Raw genomic sequence first — 19,598 nt, forward strand, 5'->3', positions numbered from 1 at the left:
GTTTTTTTAAAAAATATATATATATTTTCTTTAAAAAAATATATATGTTGAATATTGATTTTTTGTAAAATATATACTATTATATATATTGTAAAAAATAAAAACAAATACTAAGTTAAACAAATATCAGAAAATTATTGAACCAATGATATCTTATATTGAAAATGAATTCAAGAACTATCAAATAATAATTCTTTTATTATTATTATTATTATTATTAAAGATCAAAACACCAAAACACACACACACACAAAAAGAAGCCAAACAAATCCGTTAACAAGAAGTAAAATTAATTAAAGACTAATGCAATTATTAAGTCACTTTCATTAATAAATGATGAAGAAAAAATAATTGGTTAATTAATTAAATTAGTGATTGTATAAGTTAGACATAAGGGCGTAGTTGATTCAGACTGGCACTCGATCACTTATTAATAATGTCCAAACATGTGTGTTTGCCTTAGATTTTTAAGGTTTTGTTTCTACACGGCAGTCTCTCCAAATTTTAGTATTTGAACTCTGCGGAAAAAAAAAAAAAATAAAAATAAAAATTACTAAATATCATTTTCATATCAAATTCAAACAAATAAATATCTTAAAAGTACTATTCAATTCATACAATTTCATAAAAAGTTCAAATTCAAACAAAAAATAAAACAAACTACTGCAATATTTATGAAAAATCTTATTTTCTAACAAATGATATTTATTATAATATTTTAATTTTAAAGAATTTAAATTCATATTCTAGGTTTTAATTGTATATTAAATTTATTTTAAAATTAACAATATTATTAATTATATAAAAAATAATATTTTAATTTATTATTATTAATTAATTAAAATTTATTCTTCATCTCATTTAATTTATCCATTGTTTTAATTTTCCGTGTCCTACTTAATTTATCATTTATTTTTCTGAGAATATAATTATACACTTTGATTCCATTTTAAAATTACTAATTTATATATTTTTATTTTAATTAAATTATTCCATTATTTTAATCATAATTTATAATTATTTTTACTAATATATTTTTTAAACTATTTACTACTTAACTAATAACTAAAACTTATTGTCTAAGCAAAATATGGGAAAATTTAAGTGAAACTGAAGTAATATTATCTTAAATATGCCACAATCAATTGAACTGGGTAGAAGGGTATTAATAATACTATATTTTATATAATTTGTTATTTTTTCTGTGGTTGTTTATTTTATTTTGGTATATATAATTATATACTTTAATTATATTTTAAAATTAATTATTTATAATTTTATTTTTTATCTTAATTAACTATTTAATTATTTTAATTTTAATTTATAATTATTTTTATAATATCATATTTATTTTTGGATAAGTTATTAATCAATTTAAAATTTTTATAATAATCACGAACGAACACTGCAAATCCTTCCTTCTGGATTTGTTAACGGCATTGAAAGAAAAGTGAACAGACTCTCCATTTCAATACAACCAGCATTATTTAACTGCTTTCACCCCCAACACCAATCTCTCTTCCAAGTTCCGATGATGCAGCAACTCATTTTCCGACCACTTCTCTCCGTAGCCAACCGTCGATTCACCGCCTTTCCGACGCCACACTCTCATCCACCTCCAGACCTCCGCCGTCGCTTCTCTTGTTCCGCTTCAATCCAGTACCCGCCGCTCCGCCACCATCGTCAGTGGTCCGGCCTTAATCGATGGCGGCGGAGCACGGTGAACCACGACCGCTATTGGGGCCCCGATGGACCAATCCCAGATTCTAGTGAAAGTGTAACTATCTCTCCTCTCGTTCTCGCCTCTTGCACCTCACTGGCGGAGATGGGACGCGCTGTTCTCTCCACTGCGGATCCAATTGCGAAGGCGAAGCTTTCCCATGCGGCTTATACGAAATGGTGCGTCGAAGGTTTACCGATTGGAGTTTCCGACGCCCCTTCCAGGCCCACTCGCCCTCCTAAACCCCAATTGGTATGGTATCTCACTGTCTCAACTTAATTTTGCATTCTCTGTCTGGATTTCGCGTTGCTTTCTTACCCTTTTCGGCTTTTTAGGGTTAATTGATATTTGATTTGCTTCCTAAGAATCAGCAGCCTCAAATGGTTGGGTCCTTTTAAATTTTATATATTGTTGGGGAGTTTTAGAATGCAGAACAGAGAATCAAGATTGAACAAACTGAAAACTCTGTTGGATTGTGTATAATAAGTACTTTCTTAAAGTTTTAATTCGACCCCATTTCGTTTAACTCTAGGCTAATCTGAAATTATACTCGAGAATTCTAATGAAATTCTACTCCAAAACCGGTAGTTTGATTTGCTGCTTATGTTGTAAATGGTTAGGATATCAATTTAGTAATAGGGTGGTTGCTGTTGGGGTTAATAATGCGACAATCTATGAATGGATGCACATTTTCGTTTAAAACGTGTCCTTAGGAGTCCATTTTGCTTCTGGTGCTGCCCCCTCAAACCCCACCAAAATTCGGGTTTGATATTGTTTCAATATATTAAGAACATGCATTCTGCACATCCTAATTCGTATTGTAGCTCAATACTATATACATTCAGTCACATTAAAATTAATGACAATATAGAGGCTTATGTTATGCTTCATATTCTTTAGTGAATCTTTGGGGCTCTGATCTGTGTAATTTTTGGCTTGTAATTACTCTCCTGTTTGAATTGTATATGTTTTGTCTTCTGAAATTGTGTGGATTTCTTTCACAGGGAAAGAAAGATGCTTTGTTGTATGTTTAATTTGTCAATCAATTAATGGTATATAAACTAGTTGTTTTACAAGACATGATTATTTCATTCATTATATGAATGGGCATCTCATTGGTTCAGGTTTCCCCTAAAGAAATCCCATCTCCGAAAAGCTCTGGTTTACCTCTCAATGCATACATGCTTCATAATCTTGCTCACGTGGAGCTAAATGCTATCGATCTTGCCTGGGATACGGTTGTTCGGTTTTCTCCATATGTTGACTTGCTTGGTGAAGGATTCTTTGCTGATTTTGCTCATGTGGCTGATGATGAAAGTCGGCATTTCACTTGGTGTTCGCAGAGACTGGCAGAGCTTCAATTCAGGTATGTTTAGACTTTAGGTTGAGCTTAGCATTTAGCATTCCGGTTATTGTTCTCCTGACCACTGACCTCATTCGTATTAATAGCTATGGAGACATGCCTGCTCATAATTTTCTGTGGAGGGAATGTGAGAAATCATCTGATAATGTTGCTGCTCGGCTTGCAGTAATCCCATTAGTTCAGGTGCTTGTTTCCATTTCACAACTATAAATGTGCTTATTCTACTAGTTCCACACTATTTAATCGTTATAACAAAACTTAAAAGTTGGAGATACCACTTTTCATGTTGTCATATTGATGTAAAAAACTGTTTATTATTGCCAATGAGTGAAGTAAAAATGTGCTGAAAATTGATGACGACAAAGAAAAGAAGGATTTTATATTTAACTAGTAACAAACACATTTCTCCTCTTTACGTCGTCCGTGTAGGAGGCCAGGGGTCTGGATGCTGGGCCTCGCCTAGTGAATAAACTGGTTGGCTTTGGAGATCATAGGACTGCAAGCATCGTAGAAAAGATAGCCGATGAAGAAGTTGCACATGTAGCTGTTGGAGTTTATTGGTTTGTATCGGTCTGCCAGAAAATGGGCCGCACCCCAGATGCTACTTTCACAGGTTATGTATATGTATTTTTTTTTTTCAGGTTCAATACTATGAATATATGATGGAATCTCAAGTTCTGTTTGTTTATTTATGAATTCTTGTTTGGCAGATATTCTAGATGAGTACAATGTGGAGCTAAAGGGCCCTTTCAACTATTCAGCTCGAGAAGAAGCTGGAATTCCTCGAGATTGGTAAGTTGTTATACATACGTGAGTTCTTACGATGGTAGATATGCAATTATGGTATTGAAACATTTTATATTCTTTTATAGGTACGATCCATTACCCAAGGAAGATGAAAGCAAGCTCTCTGGGGTATGCTGATTCTTGATACTGAAGCTGCGATATATGCTCTATTGTGAACTTTAGTCGTCTTTATAGTTGGTCGCTCTGTTGGTGAGATTCGCCTATTCTGGTCTCATTGCAGGTACACGACAGGCTTGCTTGCATAATTTCGATGGAACAAGAAAATTCAAGTTTGGGAAAGCTATCTAAATGACTGTTTTGCAAATGCAGCATACCAAAGATTTCGTTAAGAGCAATTTTGGGTAAGCAGCATTAGTCTCTCTTACTCTTTATTATTGTTAATATTTTATCGCTTAAAAATTTCTTATTATAGAGTTACATTGTGGAGGGAAGGTTAAATCAAATTATGTAGAATAGTATAATCTGCGGCAATACGCATAATTGAGTGTCAATTCAGCTAAAATGAGTGCAGTACAAGTTAAATATCATTCGGATAAATGATCACTTTGCCTTTACCAAGTTATGTACCTTGTATCTATAGCTTCCTTTGATGTTTTGCCATCTTTTAAAATGGTAAAGTTTGATTCTTTCATTTAGTCGTGGCTGTTAATAGCATTGAAATAGGGTATTGCAGTTTATGTACAGAGTGCCCATAATGGCATTGCAGTCGATAAGTTCGGGTTGAGTGTGAAAATTAGCTTCATCATTGTGCAATTTACCATGATATCTTTAGAAGAAATACTTCTGCAAGTTTGTTTGAAAAAAACAGTTACTGTGTGGATTGCTAAATAGCAATGAAATAGTAGTTTTTATTTGTGTTTTTCGATTGTTTTGGATTTGAATTTGTTCTGAACTAAAAATAGGCATTTGACGAGATCTTTGAAAAGAAAATAGGTTTTGGATGTGAAAGTGTTAAGCCTAAGTTCACTTGTTCTGAAGATAGGGGCGAAAACACTAGTGAACACATCCGCTATAGTCTGTCGAAAATTTTGAATCAAGATGGTTGGAAGAAATTTACGAAATAGTTAGAAAGTACAAGAATAACTATATGTAGTCCATCTTATTTTTGTTCTTTGATGGGATTCGAAATCAAAGTACTTAAGAATTCATCAACAACCTTTACCCACCTGCAACAGGAAATGACTACTGAAATGAACATCAATGTAAATACATTTAGGGCATGTCGGAACAGCAGCGATTAACGTACCAGATGCTTGTTGCAGTGGACCCTTCGAAGAACGGTAGGTGCCCTCCATGTTGAGTGGTGGCCAATATTACATTTCTGTTTAACCTGTCAGAGTTTTATTGCATGATCTACGGCTAAAACGAAAATGTCTGATTTGTTCGTTTTGATAGAGACTGAGTGATATATATATATGCACATACCTGCACTCATCCCATGGAATTGCTTCACTTGTGCAGACAGGATCATCCATGGAGCTAATGCAGAGAAGCGGTACTTCAACTCTTTCTACATAGTTAGCACTGCTGCACTGTCGATAATATGCATCGACCGTCTTGAAAAAAAAAAATGCATGGAGGAATTGGGGATGAATTTTCGCAGATAATATAAAGAATTACAGCTGCGTATTATTATTACCTTACACTTTGCAAGAATACGTGTTGCAGCATCATCGAACTCCCGAGCACATCGTGCCTGTGAAACTTCGAGGTAACCCATCGTTTTCTTGATCTTCTATTCGAAAATGTAGATTAAAGGTAAGGGAGATTGATTGATTACCTTTTTGATACCTTCCCAGTTTGAAACTCTAGAAAGGGTGTCGGCGTGCCTGGAAATAGATCCCCGATTATATATTAACATGATTAAATCGTCGGCAAATATTTTCATGAAAGAAGATGCAATCAAGACGTACAGATTTGCGTAATCTTTCAAGCTCGCCGTCAAGCTTATGCTATACAACCGTTGGACAAGTCTACGCCTCAGAAACCTATCGCATAGCTGGAAAAAAGAAGATCGAGAATATCTATTAGCAGCTGAACCTTAAAACAATCAGCCGTGCAACGACAACATCGACAGGATCCGGGTTGTAGAAGTGGCAACCAAAGAGTCCCAAGGATTGCAAATTGCTGCAGCACCAACAAGTGGAACATTGCTCCCATCTTCCCCGAGATACTTCACCTGGAAATTTTTGAGTTAATTCGAAAAAGTTGCACAAAACACGGGACAATCGATCAACAGGGGAGATGTATCGAACCAGGATATTAGCGCCCACGCTCGCGCCGACAGCAAACAATGGAGCTTCGGGGTACTTCCCGTGAATGTGGTCGATAACTGCTCGTATGTCGTCTGTCCATGCAGCGGTGTAGAAGCGATCCGACTGCCGGTAATAGAGTTTATATAAGATGGTCGGTTGGTCGGTCGTGTTTTAGAACATGAGATGTCGATGAGACTCACGGTTACTGGCGCGCCGCCTAGTCCGCGGTGATTGCTCACGACAACTCGACAGCTGCTCTTCGCCATCCGGAAAGACAAGTGCTTGACATACTGTAGGAGATCGAAATCGAGAAAATAGTTTTAACTTGAAAGATTGGGCCTTTCGACACATTGGAAATGGTAGGGAGCTAGAACTCACCGCGGAATCGGCTGCATTGCCTAGTCCGGGAATGACGATGATGATAGGGCTTTTATCGTCGGCGATGGCGGATTTCAAATCTACGACTACAAGTCACATATATATACGCATTATGTATATGTACACAGTGTTTTAGACGGGTTTGGATGAGGCTGAATTAGCATTCAGCTTGACGTTGTCGATTCTGGTTTAATCGAATCAGCATACGTTATAAAGATAATTTAATATATATATATTTCTATATAATACTAACATATAAGATATTATAAGTGTTTATAATATAGCATATATTATAATATACTCTTTTGGTCCCAAAATAACAGAGATATTTGGGTGAACACTATTGTTTTAAGACTGTATATCATGAAAGCTGATTATTTTTATCAGCATCATCCGATCCATATCCATAATTAATATATATATATATTATATTAAAGAATTGCTTCTTATTACCGCAGGGAGAATTGCCGACCCAATCCAAAGCTATTGTTCCTCCATCGGAGGCTACAAACAGCTGTCTGATAATATAGGTGGAAAAAAAGAATTATTAAAATACTTCTATAAAATAAAATAAATTCAATAAAAATATTTTATTTCTACCATATATTTCTTAATATATATTTATATATTCAAAATTTTCTTTAAAATTGAATTATGTTATGCACACATATATATATTTATTTGGATTACATATAATTATTTCTATATAAAATAACAATAAACTTCGAATTACTTCAAATTCAATATCGATTGATATTAATTACCTTGTGTAGTCGACAAAAGGTGGATTACCAAAATAATGTACAAATGCTGTCTGAAGATGAGGACTACTCAACCATGGAGTCGAACAATACCTATACACATTCGATATAGTATGATACGATACGATACGATAAATTAAATAACTGCACATATATATATATTTACACTTGTTCATATACATGACTAATAATTTGATCATGCCTATGTATATATATATATATATATATATATACCTTCCGTGGAGAAGTTTGCACTTGGAGACGACGCGGTGGTAGAGTTGAGACGAAGGGTCGAATGTAAGAGTGACAGGCTGTCCTCTAAATCCGGTGATCATTTCGCCGAAGAAATGACATTCCAGAATATTATACAAGAGCGCTGCGCATATAAAGCAGAGGCCTAATGCATAATGCCAAGCCGGAATCAGCAGCGCGGCGCGCAACAACAGATGGTATGGAGATTCTGGCGGCTGCGGCGGCGGCGATGAGTTTAAGGAGTTCATTGAGATAGCAAGAAAGTCGTAAGTATTTTTTGGATGTAGGAAGATGTTCTTACGTAGGAGATGTATTATATATATATATATATATAATATGCATATGTGATGTATGAATGGGAATAATTAAATTAATTATTTCAAGTTGGAATTTGTCTTCATATGTTATGTTAAAAGTTGAACCTAAATTATTGACTTATTGATTGTCCTTTTAGTTGTGAAATTTGAATATAGACTAAATTAAATTGAACAATGAAAAATGCTGAAAGTTGACTTTGTAAAAAATTGTCAACCAACCTTTATATTTGTATATAGAATGGAAGCCGGCCTAGACAATAATAATAATAATAATAATAATAATAATAATAAAATCTCGTAGGGATGTCTGGTATGGTAGGAATAAACTCATGATCGTGAAGTTATGGATTTAAATATTCAACTCTTTCAGCTCTCATTTGCTGCACATAGTTCATCTAGTGTGACTCTAGTGTGATTTCACTTTATAAAAATAATAATAATAATTAGTACACTCTCACATTATTAGTATTTTTTTTTTTTGGCCTTTGGCTTTTATTTTGTTTGCATTTAATTTTTTTTAATATTAACCCATTCATACACTAGTTTTCAATATAAATATATAGATTTATTTCATAAAAGGTAAATCAAAATATTATTTATATCAAAATCCAACAAATAAAAAGAAATTCAAGCAAAATGCTGATTTAAATATACTTCGATGTAATATTTTGAAGATAAAATAGTCTATTTAATGAAAAAATGTGTGTAAAAAAAAAAAAAAATAGAAATAACGGCTAAATGAACACACTAAATTTTCTACAAACGTAATAAAATAAGTTTATTAATCTTATTATTATTTTTCGTTGATTGCAACATTATCGAATTGTAAAATTATTTTGGGACGCATAGTTGGAATAATAAACATATAATTAAGCATCATTATATCCAAACACTAGACAATAACTTTCGGATAACACCATTGCTATTGCTGTTTGAAGCTGCAATTTTTGTCGACTGACTTAGTTTTTCCGGTGGATCACTCCGACACCGTTGTTGCTTTTCACAACTTCGGGTGTAGTTGTGTTTTGGACTTGGAGGACCCGGTGATTTTCGGGGGTTATCGGGGGAAAGGGCCGGGTAGCTAATCGATGCGCCATTGGTCGACGTACACAAAAAAATGATGAATATTGCAAGCACAAATAGTAACAGAGTTCTTTCCATATTTTTAGTTAATCACAGAATTAATTTTATAATAATATTGTTAAGAATAGATATCTACTATTTATAATTGATGTATGATGGCCTAATATTGACTAAATTATCAAAAATAAGATATTTTTACTAGCTTTATTACAAAAATCGCAAAAATATTAAAATTATTACATATGAAAAAGAATTTAATTACAAAATTGCTGTAAGAATATTAAATCTTTACAAATATTATAGATAAAATCAGTGAGCTTACTGTATATATATATATATATATATAATACTCCCTCCGTCCACAAATTAATATCCTACTTTTCTATTTGGAACGTCCAACAATTATTGCCCTATTTTTTTTTTTTAAACACAAATTTTACATTTTTACCTTTCATTCATTTATTACTTTTCATCTCTACCATACAATTAAGGGCAAATTTGTCAATTCATAACAAAAAGACAAATCACCTAAAAAAATCGTGTAAATATACTCTAGGATAATATAAATTGGACGGAAGGAGTACATGGATATATATAGGTAGGCATGGAATATGACAATTTAGTTTAAAAATAAAAATAAAAATAAATTTTCACATGTGGCGCCTACGTGGCAGATACGTGTGCCGACATGACACGCTGGTGCTACATTCGCATATCCGGCGTCGAAACATTCTCAAATAACCACAAACATATATACAATAACAATAATTTTATTGCTTCCCTATATAATTATTGTTTTTATTCTAAATCATCGATAAAAACCTTATCGAATTAATTAGGAAATTACTATGGTACATGCATATATAGTCGGGAAACTAATTAAGACATGTATCGGCAAGCTAAGCCTCGACCATTAACTATATTGGAATATCGACAACAGCTTTCGGACAGCACCATTGCCATTATTGTTTGAAGGTGTGTTAATTCTTACTAGCCGGACATGGGTTGATTTTTCGGGCGGGCCGCCCCTGCACCGATCCTCCGGGTTGCAACCTCGGGTATAGTTGTGTTTTGGATCATGCGTTGCATTGTGGGGCGGGGGGTTATCACCCCCGACGGCCGGGTAGCTAATTTTTCTGCCATCGATAACCTGTAAGAAAAAAATGATGAATATTATTGTCAAAACAACAGTTGTTACACTTCTTTCCATTTTCTTAATATACATTCAATTGTAAAATTATATATTTATCTGATGATAATAATAATACATTGTAATTCAATAAGTGAAGGATATTTATACTTAAGTATGAGTATGGACTAACAAAAACTAGATTATTAAGATAAGTGTTTTAACTGTTTTATTTCCAAAATATTGTAATAGAATATGATATGACAAATATTGTAGATGAAATGTGTCATATTTTAGTTTTTTCTAATTTTTTTTTATTTAAATAGAAATTTAATATAATATTTCGTTTTATGAGATAAAATAATACTCATTCTGTTTCATATATATTATGGTATGATTATCTGTTTGTTTGTTGTCATTTTTCTTTTTCGAATAAGATTACATATTTTGATCATATTTTAAATGTTATAATTTATAATTTTGTAATCTTAATTAGAGTAATAAGTTATTTTGATCTTAGTATATAATTATTTGTATTGTACTATAATTAATTTTGCTAATATATTTTTATTTATTTATTAATCCTATACTTTCTAAATTCTTGTATTTACGGTAATTGCGATATTATACTTAAGACGAAAAGAATATATTTTTATGAATAAAAAATTGTGAAAATTGCATATATGTATATATAGAAATTTATAAAAAATATATGGGAAAAAATTGTTTTTGTCTTAATATAACAAAAATTCATCAATTTTGGTCCCAATATAAAAATATTATCAATTTTGGTCTCAATATAACCAAAGCTCATCGTTTTTGTCTCAATATAAAATTTTTATCAATTTTAGTCTCAATATAATCAAAACTCATCATTTTTTGTAACAATATAAAATTTTATCAATTTTAGTCCCAATATAACCAAAACTCATCATTTTTGGTCCCAATATAATCAAAACTTATCTTTTTTTTTCCCACCGTCAACAAACCGACGGAAAATGCTAACGTGATCTTGCAAGATTGTGCAATTTCTTCAAATATAAATATAAGATTTGTGCAATTTCTTCAAATATAAATATAAGATTTGATTTATTTTCACGTCAGCATTTCCGTCGGTTTATTAACGGTGGGAAAAAAAAGATAAGGTTTGACTAAAATTGATAAAAAATTTACATTGAGACAAAAAAATGATGAGATTTGGTTATATTATAACAAAAATGATAGTTTTGGTTATATTATGACAAAAATGATGAGTTTTGGTTACATTGTAATCAAAATTGATAGATTTTTATATTGAGACGATGAATTTTGATTATATTGGACAAAAATGATTTTTTCCCAAAAATTATTTTATTTTATTAAAAAAAATATAAAAACCCTAATCAATCACCCACCACCGCTCCTCCCCATTCCCTCTTCAAACCCCATTCTTCTTTCTTCTTCTCCTTCCTCTCTCTTCCCCCCTTTCTACTTCTGAGCCCTCAGTCGTCTCTGTCGTTCCCTTAGTCCTCTCCGGCACGGCTACAGCGCTGAACTCCGGTCTCGGAAAACGCTGCCGTCGGTGTCCGAGGAGAAAAGAAAGGTAAGCCGGTCGCTTTAATTTCCCTCTTATTCTTCAGTGACATCTTCTTCACCGCGTCGCCAGGGAGCTAAGCCGCCGGAGGCACAAGGAGTCCGGCAGACTTTCTCTGTCCGTTAATTTAGGTGATTTTGTAATTTGATAATAGTGAAAATCTTACTCGGTAATTGTATATATAGGTGGAAAAAACATGTTTGATTGTTGATAGGTGTCGAATTGGTTGGTTTTGGTGCAGACGGTTGGCCTTCAGCGCCGATGAGATCGATTCTGTGAGGCGGTGTGGAGAGGGCAGGATTTGTGACACTGTTCTGAGTGGAGATAAAAAAATCAAATTATTTACGAAAAAAGGAAAAAATTCAGAGAAGTATTGCTTCAGCTAATTGAATCGACATAAGCTACCGAAGCGACAACGAAGAATCAATCTCAAGCATGAAAACACACGTACCGTGGGGCACAGCCAAGAATCCCGTCAAATTCCGCATGTAAATTCTCCCTTTCTTGCATACATGAGTTTCCACTTTCCGTTTTTCGATTGTTTGATGTTCAGATATCTGATCTTCAGACCGACGGCAGACAATCTAGTTCCAATGCGTGTGGACGTTGAGATTGATGGGCAGAGACATAGAGATGCTTTTGTCTGGAATCCATCCGGTAGTTTTAAGGCTTCTTCGTTGCTATACCGTGTTTTGGAACTTTTATTGTCTTGATGATGTTACGACATTGGGATTGTATATGATATGTTGCTTTGATTGACGAATCTTCCTGCTATGATGATTTATACTTGTATTAATAGAATGGGGAATTGGGGCCTTAGTGCTTATCTGTTATTGAGGAAGATTAATTCAGTTGCTCTTTCAGTTTTCGAAATGCATGACTTGCTTAGTATTCCTTTTCGCTGTGGTAATTATTCAAGACATTATTTTCAAGGGATTAAATTTATTGTGCGAGTAATCTACCATGAATATTAACATGATTTGTTTGTTTGGATGCCAGCGGTTAGCTAAGTTTGTGTTTTTTTATAATGTAGATCCTGACTCTGAAGTGGTGTTATTTGCAAAAAGAACAGTCAAAGATTTGAAGCTGCCTCCTGCCTTTGTAACGCAAATTGCACAATCGATACAAGTATAGTATAGTTGATCATTCTTTAAGACAGTACATATTCCCGATATCAATTTTTTATGTCTTGCCATGTTGATTGTCCCAGCTGCATAATGATATGCACTTGTGGTAAATGTGATGTCGCAGTTTTATCCACTGCTACGTTTGTTTTTTTCTGAGTTTTCTGGTAACTCAACTGCACCATTTCCGAAGAAGATAGCTCAATGTTTAGTGTAGGATTGAATATGTCATGTAGCCAATCGAGATATCTTGGATGTTCTAGCGGTTTTGATTGAATAGTAGAATGCTTCAAGTTCATTTGATATCTTAATCTTTATAGAGTCCAAAATGCTGTACCCAAAGATTTTGATCTTTTGCTTATGTAGACTTGTAATTCTCGTGCTAAATTTTGTAGGCACAGCTTACTGAATTTCGATCATACGAAGGACAAGATATGTATACTGGCGAGAAGGTTGTTCCTATTAAGGTTCGTGGTGTTAGATTGTGGTTTCAGTTAGTAACGTTCCACTTTTTACTTTTTTAGAAAGTTAAAAATCCTGCGCACCTATATCATGTGATGATTTTATATCTAAGTTTCTCATTCTTGTTGACGCAGCTTGATCTCCGGGTTAACCATACGCTTATCAAGGACCACTTTTTATGGGTAGGATGGAAATTTCTTTTACCTTTCTCTAGGAAATACAAAAACTTTTTCTCCGATTCTGTCACTGTAGAGAAATAAATTATTTAATTTTCACCTGTCATTATCTATAAGTAGGTTCTTGACTTCTTTTCAAAAGCTTATGATATTCACATGAAATGTTTCTTACCATTTTATTGACAAAATTTAAATATAAAAACTTCAGGACTTAAACAACTTTGAGAGTGATCCTGAAGAATTTGCGAAGACATTTTGCAAGGACTTGGGAATTGAAGATCCTGAAGTTGGAGTAAGAGTTTGCAATTTATGTTGTATAGAATTTTACAATAGTGTGGTGATAAGTGTGCATTATATAAATTTTTTTTTATGAAACCTCTTAATAATACCATCTGTAGTCTTATTTTAATCATTTAGATACTGTGAGAGATATTTAATATTAAATATGTATTTGAACAACCTTTGACAGTGACAACTGTCCACGCACTTTGCTCTTTTCATTACGAAAATAATTTGACTTATAGAGTCATGTTATTGAGTCTACCTGTGTTCTGTAATTTTGTGATATAGTTGTCGGGCCACTGTCATTGATTTTCAACCAATTTCCCTTTTTAAATTTGAATATATTGTTGCTTCTCGAACCTTGTGAATTACCATTATGGTAGAGCTTATATACAAATTAGCAACAAGGGTGTTATAAGTATTCCTCAGGCTCATGATTGTAGGATAATAAAATAGTTGTTTTTGCTATTGGATTCAGGCAGAACTTATATGCAAATTGCTTAATAAGTAATCGCATTTACGTAAGCAATTAAACATTTTTCGTTACATTATAAACACCACATATATGTTGAATGATGCAAACAGCACTAATATGTCAAGCATTAAAGTCACAAGATGGTAACTAACTGATAGATATTATGAATGAACGGTATACTTAGTCGTGGATTGTGAAAAGGCAAAATAGGAGATTTCTTCCTTTAATAAACTATCTTGGCTTCCGTAGGCCACATATTTATCAATTGAATGATATTTGAGTTACGATCCAACTTCTTCCTATTCTTATGGTGAATCTAAAATCCGAAATTATAAAATTGAATATTCTATTAAGCCCTCTCTATGTGTATGTTTCATCTGTGTTATACGTGAAGATGCATGTTTAAAAATAAAAAAAAAAAAACATTCCAGCTCTGGGGGTTGACACATCTCTTTGAAAAATGGGTTTGATCCTAAATCAGTATCCGGTTCACGGATGTATTTATGAAGTTTTGCTGTTTAAGACATGCTTGTTCATGCAGTTTTCTTCTACAGATCAAACAATTACACCTAAATATGTAAAATCTGTATTGCATTTAGGCTGTTTCTAGTAGCTTTCTCACCAATATATTTTTTCCCCTTTGCAAATTTTGTTCCTTGATCTCCTTCTGTTTATTGCACAATAAGTACGCAATCTGTGTTTATATACTGATCTGGCATGACTTTGCAGCCGGCCATTGGAATTGCCATCAGAGAACAACTTTACGAGGTGAGTTTTCAGGACACAGATGTTCATGCCTTTGCACCCCATCCTGTTGATGGGATGATTTCTCGATCATCCGCATCTATTACAACGTTTCTCCCTTTTTCTTTTAGATTGCTGTACAGAATGTGACTTCAGCCCGCGAAAGTAGATTAAACAAGAAAGGACGTAGAGCGCTGGAACATATCCATGCCAGGTCTTCTATGATTAAATCTTAAATCCTTTCTTAACACTCCTCCAAATTGAAAGCTAATAATTCCATGGAAGGATGAAATCCAAAAATTACTTAACTTGGCTATAGATTTTTGCGTACTTTTAGTAATAAAATCTTGCTTCTGTTGCCTCCTTTTTCCATTTTCTCAGCAAAAACAGTGGGAATGCCGTGGACCTGTTCAAGCTATTTGGAAACAAATCTAGTGTCGTAAGGTAAGTGTTACTGCCTTTTGCCTTCAGCATAAACATGTACAGAGAAAAAGGTTGTTCTTCAATCACTGCATATGCTTAACACCACAGATTGCTTTCTTCAATAATTTATGTAATTCTCGAAAACCTTTCAATTGGACTCCCGTTTCTAACAGCATATAGTAAAAGCCCGAATGTGTCCTGTACATGTTTTTTTACGCAACGAAATTCCTAAGCTCTGATTTTAATGCTACTTGTAGGAAGAGGAAGGAGTGGGATGCATATGAGCCCATCGTGGATCTGTTATCTAATGAGGAGGTGGATGCCCTTGAAGCTAAGGAAGAAAGGAGTGCTCGGTAACTATGTACTTGTGCACAATTTGTATGTGTAATACTTTGTTATCATCTTTTCCCTAAAGGAGAAGTTGTATTTGCTTGTTAGTTAGTAGCATCATACTCTTTTTTTGTGTGGATATTCTCCTATAAATTGGGAATCTTTTAACCTTATCATTTATGTTGACATCCTCTTGAGGTGGTATTTTCTACGTACTTGAAAAGGTTTTAGGGGTTTTACTATAGCTCTTCTTACTTTTACCACTTACAGGTCTAGTATTTACATTTTGAGCTAAAGCTATCTTTTTGTCTCATTTTATATCACAATTATCAATTTTGGTCGTATTTAAACTAAAATTAATCATTTTAGTCTCACGATAGCTGACAAGGACTGAATACAACAGGTCATGTTAATTTTAACATGGCCCTGCGGGATAATTCACAATCAATACAACACAAACATGACGGTTGATGTTTTGTTTATGATTGTATTCTGAATTCGGTCATATTTTTTATTTTGGGGATAATATTTTTGAAGTATAAGGATGTCTGGTAGCATAAGATTGGACTTATTAAATCAAAGTTCAGTCATTTGTCACACATGGGAAGGGGAATATTATATTTTATATTAATAACATACAACCACCTTCGACGAGAAATGCACCAGTGTATTTTACATGAATTAAAAAAAAAAAAGAACAAAACTTGGATTTGTTTATTATGAGTTGGTTTGAATTTTTTATTATTTAATATATTATTGTTGAATTTTTATTATGATTTTGTTTATATATTGTTAATAATTATATATATATATATATTATATTCTTTAAAATAAAACCGTATTAGTAAAAAATAATTAAATAAAAATACTCGCTATTTCTTCCATTAACTCAAATACATGATATGCGTATCATATTCATTTAAAAAAAAAAAAAAACTAAATCGCCAACAACTGAACGGAGCAAAATTATCTGACGGCTTTGTCTCGACTGTTTAACACCTCTTGCTTCTTCTTCTTTCAAATTCATGTGAGTTTTCTTCATCCACTGAATCTTTACAACCCGCGAAGGACAACAACGGAATGTAACGATTCTCCCCTCTCTCTCTCTCTATATATATATATATATGTATATATATATACAGGAATGTTAGCAAACTAACAAAAACACATTGCAGTTAAAGTGTTTGATGAATTGCCTAAATAAAACGTTTATATGTTAAACTGTAAAGTGTACTCATTTACAACATCGTTTGGGCTTAGAAGAATCACAGTTAAAAAATATGTGGATTAGTTCTAGAAGCGTGACTGGCGAATGGTAGCTTGAGTTCAGTTTAAAGTGCCAAGTTTGAGAGCTTGAGAAAATTCTGTAATACGGTTTGCTGCTCTTGTGGGTTATCTATTATCATGATTATGTTTTCTTCGATTTAGAATTTATCCACATTTGAGTTTCAACGCTAATGATTGAAGTTGAGTTGTTACAGAATTCAATTTGTTATTTGGACAGTACAAAGAAAACTGCATTTTAGTAATGTTCATGGCTTTTTTGCAGAACCATTGTCGAATAATGGAGGCCCTAAGCAGCAGCTACTTCACCATTAAACCTCAGCCTAACTTACCTCATTCTTTCCATCAAAGGCTTGTGAAATCTCCATACAAGATAAGCTTCAATGGAAGTGGCAATTTGATTGTGAAAGCATTAGCAGCACCACTTCCTCCTTTCGAACCTCAGAGTCGAAAACCGAAAAAATTCCATGAAAATGATGCATTCCCAAACTCTATACCGATTCACAGAAAAAATCCACATGCTATTTACAAAGACATCCGGAAGTTTGCCCGCGAGAACAAACTCAAAGAAGCTCTTGCTATATTAGACTACATGGATCGCTTTGGCATTCCGACTAATGTTACGACATTTTCATCGCTCATTGCTGCTTGCGTGAGAGCCAAATCCATCGATGCGGCAAAACAAGTACATGTGCATATAAGGATAAATGGTCTCGAGAAGAATGTATTCCTCCAAACGAAGCTCGTTAACATGTACGCGAGCTGCGGGTCCATCGAGGATGCGAAGAGGTTGTTCGAAAGTATGAGTGTCACAAGTATCTATCCTTGGAATGCACTGCTTAGAGGTAATGTAGTTTTGGGTCACCGAAATTACCGAGAAGTGTTAAGCTCGTTCTTGGAAATGCGTTATGCTGGCGTTGAGCTGAATGTTTACACCTTTTCTTGTTTGATCAAGAGCCTGGCGGGGGCACGTGCGTTGAATCAAGGTTTGAAAACTCACGGCATTCTGGTAAAGAACGGTTTGTTGGGAAGCTGTATAACAAGGACTAGTTTGGTCGACATGTATTTCAAGTGTGGGAAGATTAATTTGGCGTGTAGAGTGTTCGAGGAAGTCGAGGAGAGGGATGTAGTTGTATGGGGAGCAATGATTGCAGGTTTTGCTCACAATAGATTGCAATGGGAGGCATTGGCGTACACGAGAAGGATGGTGAATGAAGGAATAGAAGTTAATTCGGTTGTATTGACGAGCATTCTTCCCGTTATTGGAGAAATCCTTGCACCGAAAATTGGGAAGGAGGTTCATGCATACGTGATCAAGACGAAAGGGTACTCGAAGCAGTTGTTCATTCAATCTGGTTTGATTGATATGTATTGCAAGTGTGGTGATCTGGCTTCGGGTCGAAAGGTATTCTATGGATCAATGGAGAGAAACACTATTTCTTGGACCACACTTTTATCGGGATATGTTGCAAATGGGAGGCTTGATCAGGCATTAAGATCCATCATTTGGATGCAACAAGAAGGATTTAAACCTGATGCCGTGACCGTCACCACAGTTCTTCCTGTCTGCGGGAAGCTGAGGGCATTGAAACAGGGGAAGGAAATTCATTCTTTTGCTGTCAAGAACGGTTTTTTGCCAGCTGTGTCGATTGCTACTGCCCTAATGATGATGTACACCAAGTGTGGTAGATTCGACTATTGCCTGAAAGTTTTCGATAGCATGGAGAGGAGGAATGTTATATCATGGACAGCGATGATAGAATGCTACATAGAATGTAAACTGTTTCACGAAGCGCTTTCTGTTTTCCGGTTGATGCAATTGTCGAAACACAGGCCGGACTCTGTTACAATGGCGAGGATATTAAGTGTCTGTGGGGAACTTAAAGTAGAAAAATTCGGGAAGGAAATACATGGACAGGTTTTGAAGAAAAATCTGCAGTCTGTCCCTTCTGTGTCTTCAGAGATCGTGAGAATGTACGGGAGCTGGGGAAAACTTGATACAGCAAAATCAGCATTTGAAGCCATTCCAGTTAAGGGATCGATGACATGGACTGCCATTATTGAGGCTTACGGGTGCAATGGTCAATATCAAGAAGCTATACATGTCTTTGAGCAAATGATGTCGGGTGGTTTTTCTCCAAACCAATTCACTTTCAAAGTGTTGCTATCTATTTGTGAGAAGGGGAGTTTTGTCGATGATGCACAGAGGTTCTTCAGTTTGATGACTCGAAAATATAAGATTAAGGCATCTGAAGAACACTACTCTAGCATTATTAACCTTCTTATTCATTCGGGTCGGATAGAGGAGGCTGGGAAATTTATGGAGCTTAGATCATCGTCGGTTAGGCCATAAGAGAAAAGCCTCTTGTATTGGTTATTTGTGTTACAAAAATTTGGAATAGACCGTGATAACCATATGGAACTAGATAGTGATTCTTCGCCTTATAAGGGAGAAAGATCCATGGTGGCTACAAGTTTCTTGAAGCAGATTCTTCTCGACGTCTAAATTTATGTATATATAGACCATCAGTGCCAGGTTTGTCATCCTTCTCTTTATTTCTCCCTTTCTTCAAATAAAATTATGCAGGCAGAAAGACTGAAGTTTCGATCATATCAACGGGCGCGTGTGTGTGAATGTAGATTATTTTTAACACTGGAAA

At 34.2% G+C, this 19,598-nt stretch overlaps 4 protein-coding genes across 9 annotated transcripts; 3 read left to right on the plus strand and 1 right to left on the minus strand.

Annotated features, from left to right (window-relative positions):
• Window positions 1-1,440: 1,440 nt before the first annotated feature.
• On the plus strand, window positions 1,441-5,488 carry LOC127255220 (uncharacterized). 4 transcript variants are annotated; one of them, XR_007839587.1, is made up of 9 exons: window positions 1,441-1,972; window positions 2,845-3,086; window positions 3,170-3,266; window positions 3,513-3,696; window positions 3,794-3,875; window positions 3,956-3,998; window positions 4,111-4,231; window positions 5,066-5,170; window positions 5,352-5,488. XR_007839587.1 is itself a non-coding variant. In XM_051280683.1 (8 exons), the coding sequence occupies exons 1-7, from the start codon at window positions 1,532-1,534 to the stop codon at window positions 4,180-4,182; spliced, it is 1,161 nt and encodes a 386-aa protein (XP_051136640.1). In that variant the 5' UTR covers window positions 1,441-1,531; the 3' UTR covers window positions 4,183-4,231; window positions 5,066-5,488. The 4 variants fall into 4 exon arrangements, 2 of the variants coding, with proteins under 2 accessions (XP_051136640.1, XP_051136631.1); XR_007839588.1 differs by having other exon boundaries at window positions 5,107-5,170; XM_051280683.1 differs by having other exon boundaries at window positions 5,066-5,488.
• Window positions 4,917-7,817, minus strand: LOC127255214 (embryogenesis-associated protein EMB8-like). Its single transcript, XM_051280659.1, has 13 exons — window positions 7,519-7,817; window positions 7,288-7,377; window positions 6,977-7,041; window positions 6,524-6,609; window positions 6,346-6,435; window positions 6,146-6,268; window positions 5,992-6,069; window positions 5,804-5,889; window positions 5,671-5,719; window positions 5,530-5,586; window positions 5,316-5,446; window positions 5,137-5,220; window positions 4,917-5,056 (listed from the first exon to the last, which is right to left on the minus strand). Exons 1-13 carry the CDS (start codon window positions 7,782-7,784, stop codon window positions 4,990-4,992), a joined length of 1,272 nt encoding a protein of 423 aa, XP_051136616.1. The 5' UTR covers window positions 7,785-7,817; the 3' UTR covers window positions 4,917-4,989.
• A 3,651-nt stretch (window positions 7,818-11,468) lies between these two features.
• LOC127255659 (chromatin structure-remodeling complex protein BSH) lies at window positions 11,469-15,865 on the plus strand. The gene is made up of 11 exons (XM_051281320.1): window positions 11,469-11,769; window positions 11,880-12,126; window positions 12,207-12,295; window positions 12,672-12,766; window positions 13,158-13,229; window positions 13,359-13,406; window positions 13,609-13,692; window positions 14,887-14,925; window positions 15,033-15,115; window positions 15,283-15,345; window positions 15,582-15,865. Exons 2-11 carry the CDS (start codon window positions 12,074-12,076, stop codon window positions 15,679-15,681), a joined length of 726 nt encoding a protein of 241 aa, XP_051137277.1. The 5' UTR covers window positions 11,469-11,769; window positions 11,880-12,073; the 3' UTR covers window positions 15,682-15,865.
• Window positions 15,580-19,301, plus strand: LOC127255627 (pentatricopeptide repeat-containing protein At1g71460, chloroplastic). 3 transcript variants are annotated; one of them, XM_051281267.1, is made up of 2 exons: window positions 15,580-15,677; window positions 17,204-19,301. In XM_051281267.1, exon 2 carries the CDS (start codon window positions 17,219-17,221, stop codon window positions 19,289-19,291), a length of 2,073 nt encoding a protein of 690 aa, XP_051137224.1. In that variant the 5' UTR covers window positions 15,580-15,677; window positions 17,204-17,218; the 3' UTR covers window positions 19,292-19,301. The 3 variants fall into 3 exon arrangements, with proteins under 3 accessions (XP_051137224.1, XP_051137237.1, XP_051137231.1); XM_051281280.1 differs by lacking the exon at window positions 15,580-15,677 and adding an exon at window positions 16,584-16,681; XM_051281274.1 differs by lacking the exon at window positions 15,580-15,677 and adding an exon at window positions 16,598-16,736.
• Window positions 19,302-19,598: the final 297 nt, after the last annotated feature.

This window comes from Andrographis paniculata, unplaced genomic scaffold (assembly GCF_009805555.1).
Source record: "Andrographis paniculata isolate CXL003 unplaced genomic scaffold, ASM980555v1 Contig12END, whole genome shotgun sequence".
Lineage (NCBI taxonomy): Eukaryota > Viridiplantae > Streptophyta > Magnoliopsida > Lamiales > Acanthaceae > Andrographis > Andrographis paniculata.